The sequence below is a fragment of the Cynara cardunculus genome (genome assembly GCF_001531365.2).
Source record: "Cynara cardunculus var. scolymus isolate 2C chromosome LG 8, CcrdV1, whole genome shotgun sequence".
NCBI lineage: Eukaryota > Viridiplantae > Streptophyta > Magnoliopsida > Asterales > Asteraceae > Cynara > Cynara cardunculus.
Genome location: NC_037535.1, coordinates 10,476,301 through 10,487,613, shown reverse-complemented (window position 1 = coordinate 10,487,613; position 11,313 = coordinate 10,476,301). Strand labels below are relative to the sequence as shown.

The 11,313-nt window shown below is 38.1% G+C and overlaps 1 protein-coding gene across 1 annotated transcript; it reads right to left on the bottom strand.

Moving 5' to 3' along the window:
• Positions 1-6,930: 6,930 nt before the first annotated feature.
• On the bottom strand, positions 6,931-10,943 carry LOC112516174 (protein FAR1-RELATED SEQUENCE 5-like). The gene is made up of 8 exons (XM_025123196.1): positions 10,823-10,943; positions 9,928-10,035; positions 8,776-9,467; positions 8,588-8,685; positions 8,377-8,475; positions 8,220-8,317; positions 7,568-8,154; positions 6,931-7,479 (listed from the first exon to the last, which is right to left on the bottom strand). The coding sequence occupies exons 1-8, from the start codon at positions 10,941-10,943 to the stop codon at positions 6,931-6,933; spliced, it is 2,352 nt and encodes a 783-aa protein (XP_024978964.1).
• Between the last annotated feature and the right edge of the window lie 370 nt (positions 10,944-11,313).

The window sequence follows — 11,313 nt, the reverse complement described above, 5'->3', positions numbered from 1 at the left end:
GTCATCATGTCATGACAACTTTGGATTGGTCTGCTTAGTTTACAAATCCATCATGCTGTACCTGTAACATAAATGGTCAACGTAGATTACATTACGTATATATAGACAGTAGTAATAATGTGTTTTGGATGCGTTCATGTGAACACTCAAGCACAACGAAATGTCCTTAACATTAAGACATCACCTTTTGTGATCGTGTGAATGTGTGATTGGATATGCAGATATGATTTGCACTCACATGTGCGAAGTTCTTAAAAAAGTAGTATCGTTGTGCATGTGTCAAGATATGATCGAAGTCATAATTATATATATGTTATTATTGTCCTTTCCCTTTATGTTCATATGGCTGAAATTTGTCCGTAATGAGTAATGTTGTTATCTGTCAAACAATTGATGGTCTTGTCATAAATTGCCACCATGCTAGACACTGTAGGTATCATTCCATGTTTTGGGCACACATATTATTTATTAAACATAGTTATTATGTTCAAACTGATGAAAAATGAACCATATAGGTGCATCATCATTAATGGTGTTGATTCTAACCAAATCCAAGGTGATGGGTACCACGAAACAAGCAGGTTAGTTTGGTTCATTTTTTTTATGTAATTTAAAAAAATATGACGAAAGCCTTGTAATCCTATTAACACAGTAGACTGATTTTTTAAAAATAATTATTCTATTTTGAGTACAGGTCGGCTTGTTAAGAATGTTAGCATACCAAGAGTAGACGAGTCAATAAAAGACACTATAGACCCCATCAAGTATAACCCTGTGGAGACAGATACTGGTGAAGTAGGTGCAGGTACGACGATGTATTTAGTGTTCAATAAATTTTTGCAACAATTAACATTTAGCACACATATCCATGCCTGTATCATTATCCATTATCTGATTTATTTAAGTTTGTTTTTGTAAATTGTCCATGAATGCAGAAAGTGAGCGTGATAATGATTTTAAAAATGTCGATCAGACTTGAGATACAACTGTTGTAAGAGTTACTAGAAAGGGAAAAAGCTTGGCATGTGGAGATGAAAACAAAGTAATTGCTGCGAATGACGCAAAGGACACGACGTTATGCATCAGAACTCGAACTTCTCCGAAAACATTGTACGACACAGTTAAGTCACTAACTGTCGCCCAACGGGCAGCAATCAGGGACATGGGTTTCCAGTCACTACTGGATATGACATTAGATGGGATTCCGGCGAAGATGGGATTTTATGTAGTGGATAATCTCGATACAGATACGATGAGCATCAAGATGAGAAATGGTGTAATCCCCATCACAGTCGAGTCCATCCATAAGGTTCTAGGGCTGCCGATGAGTGGAGTTGATCTGAACTCAGCTGATTCGTCACATTGCATTGATGACATAGTTACGGCGTGGCGAAAACAATTCACAAAAGACAAGATGCGGCCGAAAGATGTTATGAATGTCGTACACAAATCTGCTGATGCGGGTGACTTTTTCAAGCTGGGTTTCCTAGTTATAGTAATCAACACCCTTGCGGAATGCAGCAGGGTAGGAGTTTGCAACCTGAGGTTTCTGTCCCGTATCCATAGCTTAGAGATGATTCCACAGATCAATTGGTGTAAGTACGTTTTCGACTGCATCGCAACAAGTAAGAAGTGTTGGAATAGAGAAAGCCTGCTGTCCTTTTATGCAGGACCATTGACATGTTTGACAGTAAGTACCATTTTTGTTAATAGAGATTTTAATTAAAAGAGGAATACGAATAACACGAAAAAACTAATAATTTATCATACCTTGTAGTTGTTGTATGTACATTCTACAAAATGCGAACAGATCCAAGTATCAAACGATGCACCGCCCATTAGGTCTTGGACAATGGACCTGCTTCATAAACGGCAAGAGTTGGAGATTAGGAGTGGCGGACTTGGATGTGTTGCGATGAAACGTATGGCCAGTGTCGGGCATGTTGCATGCGACACAAATGTTGTTGGTGGTATGACAAAAAAATATGAGGCTGGATCTAGTCGAAGACATCAAGCAAAAGACGCGCAAAGGAATAAGCAGGTAACTTATAAAATGTTACAGTTAATGAAATATTGTTGCATACAAATGAAATAATAACCTATATATATGTCATTCTGTATCCGCGATTCTGCCAAACACAACTAGTACCACATTACAACATATGTTGGATTCGCGTTATTGGACTCTCTGACTGATATGTTATTACAGCATGCTTCTTCTTCGGATGAAAGTAGCCCATTTTTTACAGCTTCAGGCCATAATGTTTTTGACATGCCCTTATCGGTGAGACAACAAACCATATTCATTATTGTTCGCTTTCTTCCAGGAGACTAAGCCTATTTAGGGGCTTGATATCGAGCGGTAACCTGTGACTTTTCTGTTTTACATCTTCTGGCCGGTTATTCTGCGACTCAATGGCTACCCCTCCGGCTCTTGGATGAAGTGGTGTGACAGCACCACTATGGATTCTAGAGCTAGGGCCTGGACTTGTCATCTTGGGACTAGGAAGTGGAGAATACTCTGGGCTACCCCTACTGGGTTGCCAAAATAACCCTGCCATCTCACCTCCCATAGAATTATGCCCAGATTTCTGGCTTGAGCCAGGGCTGGAGCAGTGTCCAGATCCAAGGAACGGAAAATCTGGATTAGGTTTTGAGGCATAGAAAGCAGAGTTTATAACTTGATATGTTCCAAATGCTCCTTGTAGATTATGGTAAATGTTGTAGGGACTAAGGATGTATCACTGGATTATGGTATTGGGAGGTATAGTTTTCTGATCATGTCTTCTAACGTAAAGGGCAGAAGAAGGGAAAAATGGGTAGTCAACCTTAGGTAGCAGTTTCATATGAAGCTGGAAAATAATTGGTGAATAATAAGAGAACTTATCAAGTTAGGCAAAATTGATTTCCTAGCAATTAAAAACTGATACAACTACTTTGAAGATGTTTAGTAATTGTTAGAGATGTTGAGTTAAACAATACTTTCAAATCTTAATAACCTGGTCACTTGCTTAGTAGCAACAGGAGTTTCCACTATGATGATCCACCATTTCAGCTTAGCTATTGCACATTCTTCCTCGTCCTACTCGGTACTCATGTTCATCATTAAAGACATGTTTCTCCATCTCTTTGCTTTGTACTTTAAGTTCATGCACCAAAAGAGAGCTCTGAAGTTCACCTACGTTCATTGGCTGGTTAATAAAATGAGAAATGTTTTTTTTAAACATGGTCGGTATGTACACATGATGTTCATCTATTTTGCCTGTTTCACATGCACAACGACATTACATGTACATGAACCTACCAAAACGACATAGCAATTGAGATATGTGAAAATATGCTGCGTAGATCGTACACATAATATGTATTGTTTTACTCAATGTTTTTTTGTTTTCCTAAGGAATGTATGAGGATCATGGGGGAAAAGATTGCGGAATTGTGCTCTCGAAGAGTAGAAGCAGACTTACTGCTGGAAGCATTTGTTGAACAATTCCCGGATGATATAGATTTTGACAGCTTCAAAAGACAATTAGCAGCGTTGTTTAAAGGGAGCAAATGGGATACACGAACAACCGTGGGTACGGATTATGCAGACCCAACGGTGTGCCAAGTCCCTAACCCGGCAGTTGTTGAGGTAACTCCTACGAAGATGGCCATAATACCGGATCCAGACTTGTTGTCGCCGCTGTCGCAATTCTGGACTAGTCCAACGGTTATTGCGGAGGTGGATAGGGCATCCAACGAGAAAACGATGCAGCTGTCAAAGGAAAACAGGAGATATACGCGGTCTGTTCAGAAGGAAGCAGTTGGGATTCATACAATACAGCCGCAGGTGCAGCAAGTTGGTAGCGTACGGAGTAGAAATAGTGATCAGACTGAGAATAAGACAAGTAAGATTTTTAAACGAGCGAGAATCAGCGACAAAGCAATTGCTTTGGGTGGAGGAATCGAGCCACCGACATTTGATTTGGGGATAAGTCCATCAGGGAAACAGGTAGTTGATGTTGTGGATACGGTGAATACACTAGCAATGAAGGAGTGTCCGAGGCTGACCTTGTCGAAGAGGGATCCGAAGTTGAGCTTCAAGCTAAGGTCACCGTATATCACACGTTCTGTTTCATTCGACGTAACAAATGACGAGCGTAGGCTACAATATTGGATCTTAAGGGGTATCGGAGGGTTACTGTAAGTTGTACCTTACATTTTCATAGTTCATGCATTTTACTTTATTGTCTAAATATATGAGTTTGCATAATGTTTACATGTTAATACCCAGATAACCTGTTTTCGTATCCCCGTGTGGAAGAAGACTAACACGACATGCGTTGCAATCGCTTGCATCCCAATCCATGGTTTGTCGAGATGTGTTAGACGGGTGGTCAGCAGTGCTAAACAAAGATGAAAGATTGCGGAGCAATGACTCTCTGCGACGCTATTTCTGTCACACCAATGTTTCGGTAAAATAAATAAAGAAGCCAATATTTCCACTACGAATATAGAACATGCACTATATACAAATCCATTAATGGTTTTGTTTTGTATGCAGATGGATGGTATGATGAGGAACCTTTCTCTGGATATGCACGAAAGATACGAGATTTTAAAAAAAAACCTTTCAAGTTCCGCAAACAATGATAAGGAGATCATTAGTATGCGCAGCATTGACATGGTACGTATATAACATGCGTTTCTAATATCAGCGTACAATACTTAAAAATAATGTAGTTGTCGACTGTATCTTACGTATTTATAATTACAGGTATTCTTCCCGATCGTAGAGGAAGCATTCTACTACATTGTTGTTTTCGACTTGAAACGGCCCTCAATCGCTATAATTGACTCCAAGGATCGGGATGGCAACCTTGAAGATATATATGGAGCTAGTACGGTCGTATTGGTAAGTATACATTGTTAGTACTAATATTATACATGCCGCATGATTCCTTAATTATTTTGTCAACCTGATAATTTATTCAGCAAGATATGATGATATTTCATCTTATGAGAGAGGGCCACGATGCCGGAAAAATTTATGCTGAGATGGATCAGGAGCAAATCAGGACTCGGTGGCAGTCACATGAGAGTTCGATTGATTGTGGGGTAATGATGATGCGACATCTGGAGACGTATTTTGGTGCCGATGGGGGAAGTGGGACTGCGGTCTTTACAAAGAGAGTACAAAGCAGAAAAGGCAGCTTAAGGAACTACGGACTAAATACTGCGCGAAAATCCTTTTGAGTGAAGAGAACATCCGTAAGGCTTCGATCATCAATGACGTCAAGCGTTTCATTTCAATGGAAACATCGTACAACGCCAAGAAGACACGTGGAAATATACGAATTGGTCGAGGGAAGGTGTAGATGGCACTTGTATTCGGTTTTGCAACATGGATATCTCAATTTTTTGTTTAATGCTTTAGTATCTTCTATGCGTATAACATGGATTTTGATCATGAACATGATATAACCTGTTGGTTTTGTTTGAAAGTGAATGTGATAAATTAATATTTTATATGCGAATAAAATGGATCAGCAGTAGTAACCATACTGATAATGTAGTATTTGTCTGAATGTGCACATGTGCATGATCTATATGTCATGACCACACGCAAATATTTATTCATTTTATAGATAAAGCATCCATGTTTGATTTTGAATGAACAAGATGTTTGGTCCTTCATCCGGAGGTGTGTTGGTTAAACCAAAACTTATCTGTTTGTGAACGCATATACATGACACTTGATGTTACTAAACACGTTCAAATGAACAACGACATGTGTGCACATGCCAATGTTGTTTGAGTTTACTCCTTAATATCCATGATCGGTGTTTAAAGAACCAATTGTACGGTCCTTGATCCGGAGTTGAATGGGGTATAGCAACCATATTATATCATTACGTTTTTCCCACGCTGTCTATCATGTACTACTTATATTCTTCCCATGAACATGCTTTTTTGTATATATTGGTATACTGACACCTACATATTCACACAACTTATGGCAGTTTTAACTGATCACTATTTTTCGTGGACCGTTCTGTGACAATCAACAGGGACGCGCGTTGAACTCATAGGGAAGCGTGGGAGTGCAACTGGGATGTGTGACATTGCATGTCATTTAACATGTGGATGGACGTGTTGATACTATCTAGCATAACCTGAACTTGTATCATCGTGTCAGGTTCGTTCTGAACTTTATTTTTTGTTTACAACCCTTTAAATATATATGCGTTTTTATCTCGTAACATCGGTATATCAAAATCACGCATTTTGATTACTTTGCATCATGATTTGACTTACCATGTGATGAGATGTATAATGATCATTCCGAGAAGAATATTAATGCTTCATAGATATTGATATATGCATGAAACATCAAACATGATATATGCATCATGCAAACCAATATCCTTCTAATGTGCACTGTGTTTTCGCATTCTGATGTTTTTATGTTGTCTACGTAAAATGGTCGTTCCAGTAAGGTTCAAATTTTGCATTGACAAACATGTTATATATTTGTGTAATATCGTGAATTGCATCTAAATTTCATATACTGTATCCGTGGGCGCGCTACATGTTAGAAACATAATGAACACATACCTTTCCCGACTTCATGTTTCAATGTAGTAAACATATTCATTAAAACGGGGATACTACCATCCCCGAGAAGTTGGTGAAACCGTATAGGATATATAAAAAACACAATACAAAATGTACATAACGTATCAATAACACTAATGGCACTAAGAAATAGCATCAACAATTGATTCAATCAAAACACTGAGATCAAGTTCAAGTTGTTTAACAAATAAAGCCACATGAACAACATGTTTCGATGACGCCGACCTATTAGAACAAAACGATAAGAATTCTAAATACTTGCCATCTAACTAATCTATCAATTCTGGGCAATTACGGGAGTCATGACCACTACGTTGTCCAACACGTTGCACATTTTCGTTTAGCCTTTTTGCAATTAGTTTGCATTTTCTCAGATACACTTACCAGCCTCTTGCCAGTTCCACAACCTTTGTTTCTTATTCCAGATGGTGGTAGAATGTCCACCTCATCAGGTATGGAAACACCTAAATGATCTCTAATCGCATCCAACTTTTGTTGTGATGGGTCTTCGTATGGAACTTCCTTCTCTATATCAACCATGAATTCTTCGAGGTTACGCCCCAATCTATCYAATATAKATTGATCATTGCGGGYGATGCTTATTATGTYRTCSATCTTGGAATATAATTCAMTTATAGACTTTTCTTTCTCGRCGTTGACCTCCCCRTAACGAACTCTTGCGGACTGWATCTGTACTGGAACTAACTMTCGTTTCCATCGACGTAATACGTATTTTTCCGGAATGCATTCAACTTCGTCATTTATTAGTACCTTGAACGCGTGACGACAGAGATACCCATTACGTGTAAATAGGTTACAATCGCACTCGACTGTGTTTGTTGAGTAMTTACRRCCCACCTGTCATGAAAGAAGTTTCCAACAACATCAGTCAAGAAAACAATAAATATMATATAATCCATTGTGTTGCGAGTTAGGGATAGKATACCARATACGAGATGTTGTCATCTGATTTCTTGGCCGTCTGGCTTATCACGAATGACTTGAAATCATCCCGGCATTCCACGGTCTCAATAGCACAAAAYCAAACARCCTTCTTTATTTCCTTTTGGATGTCAAAAAACACGTTCCGACTGTATATGCTTGATGCATGCCTTTCTAWGYGCAATGGAGTAASAAACTTGGGATTAGTCGTTCTTGTCACTGATTCGTGAAYAGATTGTCTRTATCTTTGTTTTTCTATAGCTACGTCGTAATTATTAAGGAATTGCACCAAATCAAACCAGTACGATTCGTATATGTTGATATATRAATTCGAACTCTCGGATCTTGAGGTTGTTTTCATTAGMCCAGACATCGRCRTGTTCTTGTAGTAGGYAGGAATCCACGAGTGTCGGATTTCATACATCTCTGTAAACCAAGTATCCCCGGCTAGATTGTATTTATCTACCATCTCATTCCAACGGCGTTCGAACTCCGATGGGCCAATATGAATGTTCCATACGAGCTTGTTGATTACTTTATTGAACGTAGTATCATGATTTAGTGYRACACTAACCTGCGTCAACRAAGCTTCTACATATGAAAGAATAACACAAAAAACGCATTAAATTAGATAGCAGCGAATATATACTACTTACCTTTGAAGGGACCTTCTTCATAATGTGCCACATACATAGTCAATGCTTGGATTCGGTGAACACCTTTGGAATAGCTTGTTTCATTGCAGAACATTGATCTGTAATTACGAACACCGGTTGCTTCGCATGACACTTCAGAAAGGCCTTTAGAACCCACGTAAAGTTATCAATCGTCTCTCCACTTATGAGAGCGGATCCAACAACAGACGCCTTATGGTTGTCAACAGCCAAGAAAAGAACAAAAATCATTGCATGCCTGGAATACAAATAAAAAAATATGAGTATATAATCGTAGCCACGTCATATGTCCGTTAAAAATATCAAATCTTATCAACTTTAAATAACTGAATTGCAATTGGTGATCTTACTTGTTAGTGCGAAAGGTACCGTCGAACAATATGACATCACCGAATTCTTTGTAGTTAATTCTAGCAACTTCATCCGCCCAGAAAATTGCGCTCAACTCCTGCTCATTACATTTGTATTAAAAAAAAACGGGGACAACATCACGTCTGTTTGATAGTTTATTGATCAACATCGTCACGTCCTTATTCACAACACAAGCAACAACATCCCTCTTAAAATTCTTGAAGTCAATTTCAGAGATGAGAGTACGCTCAAATCCACCGTTCAATGCGGTTTGAATACGGTGAGACCTCCTCGCGTCGACTTTGTAACTCGAGCTATTTAGAACAGTTTTGAAATCTGTATACTTCATCTGTCTATTCTTCCGAGAGAAACGACAATCGTTATTATTGAACAATGCATGGTTATGTGCCTCAACGAACTCATATATCTCGTAACAAGCCCTATCCTTAGTCAAATGGATTTTTATGCAAGCATTACAACCACAACGTTTGATGTTTGTATTACGGTATCTCCTCTCATCCGGCTGCATGTACAACGAATCAAAATCCTTCTTTTTTGGGTTTCCCTCCCTACTGCAGACAAACCACCTAGTTTGAATTTCACCATGCTTGTTCGTCTTTTTTACATGCATGCGAACATCAAAGCCGGCGTTGTCCGCATAAGTCCTGTACATCTTTTCAACTTCATTTATAGTCGCATATTGTGCTTTCATATTTGGCTTAAGCGCGTCATCTACCTTCGGGATAAAAAATTTTATTCCATCTGAACTCTCTCCTATGTCATAATCAACTTCTTGTTGTGAAGAAGTTATGCTATCAAGATCTGATGGAACAAAGTAGTTAGGATGTGGTATTAACGTTGGTATAACAATAATTGAATCTACCAGATAAACAAGCAGGTAGGTAAAGATAAACTACAAACAACTTGAAAAAAATATCTTAATTGATTTGTCGAACATACCTCATTATTACTATTGTATATAAATAGGTAATGTAATCTGATATGACCATTTATGTTACAGGTACAGCATGATGCATGACATGGTGACATATATCATAAAGAAAAGATCTTGAGGTAATATGCAACTACCTTTTGTTTTGAATAATCTGTGAAAAAATGAGAAAAGTACGTGGGATATGCATCCATATGAACAACGACATGACATATCAACAACATGTGAACACATCTGCATCTCTTGACGTTGTGAATATGTTCACAAAGAGGTGTGTTCGACGAATATAAAGCAGTGATGAACGAATGTACAACATCTGTTCATTTGTCGGCCCTGCATATCGCTGCCTCCGTGTGAACATGATCAGCATGAACGTAGAGCGCTTGCCGTCTTTGTTCATGTGGCCATGATCGGCCATGCGCTTCGTGTGAACAGCACCTATGTGAACGACCACAACATTCACACAGCATCCTAATGGGTAAACGAACACAGCCGCTGATCACATGAACACATGGAAGATGGAGGCATCGAAAATTTTATGCACATTATGATCATCCCCGTGTTCGTACATTCATATAGAGGTGTGCTCGACGAACATATAGAAACTATGAACACATGTACAACTTATGTTCATATGTCGGCCATGCGTATCTATGTGAACATCACCTGTGTGAACGACCACAACATTTTAATGTGTAAACGAACACAGCCGCTGATCACATGAACACATAGAAACATGGATGCAGCGAGAATGTTATGCACCGTATCATCGTCCGAATGTTCGTGTGAACATCGATTGTGTCTTGCAATGTACAAAGTTGAACACATGTTCAGATTTGAACAAAGATACTGCAATCTTTTGTTCACATCTGCTGCATGTTGATCCTTGCTTTTCGAAAAACACCACACCATATTTTGATGTGGTCAACACATAGGAGCATCTTAGTGGAAAACATGGATGCAACAAAAAATGTTATGCACCGTATGTTCTAAAAATCAGACTCAATAATCATTATGTTCATTTTATACAGGGATGATTGCAGAATGTTCATGCTGCTAATTTCTTTGTAATCATACTTTCTTAGGATGTGTTCATATGTTGTATGTCTTATTATCTACTACCATTGTTTCATATTTTGTAGTGTGTTTTTTGAACATATGTAGGCCCATATATTGCATCAGATTCTTGGACGATTTCAACCATATCGCAAAGCATATTTAATATACAACAAAGGTAATGGTTGTTCATTTGAACAATATACAAGAAATACTAACCACTTACCAATCGGAACGCTTTGATCATCTTCTTCATCATCGGGAATCGTGTTTCGACCGTATTCATATCCGGAATTAAGTTTGTCGTTTACATTATCCTGAAGTTGTTTTACAATCGGATTCTCCATTTATCTTGGACGAAACGAAAATATTCTACACTTAGCCAACCAATTTCAATATATGTAGAACATCAATTGAAATCAAGAACATGAACATGAAATAATAAAGAAATCATAAAAATCTCATGATTAATTAGATGTATCTTTAAAGATTTGTAACTCCCAATTAATTATTAGGGGGTTACAAAAGGTTAAATTACCAAATTACCCCTATCTTTAATTTATAAATTAAATTTGAACCTAAATTCAAGAAAGCATTTGATTGGTTGGTATCGGTTCACATAGTTTGCGCAAAATGGTTGGTTTCTATTTGAACCAACCCCTCTCTCTCTCTCTCTCTATATATATATATATATATATATATATATATATATATATA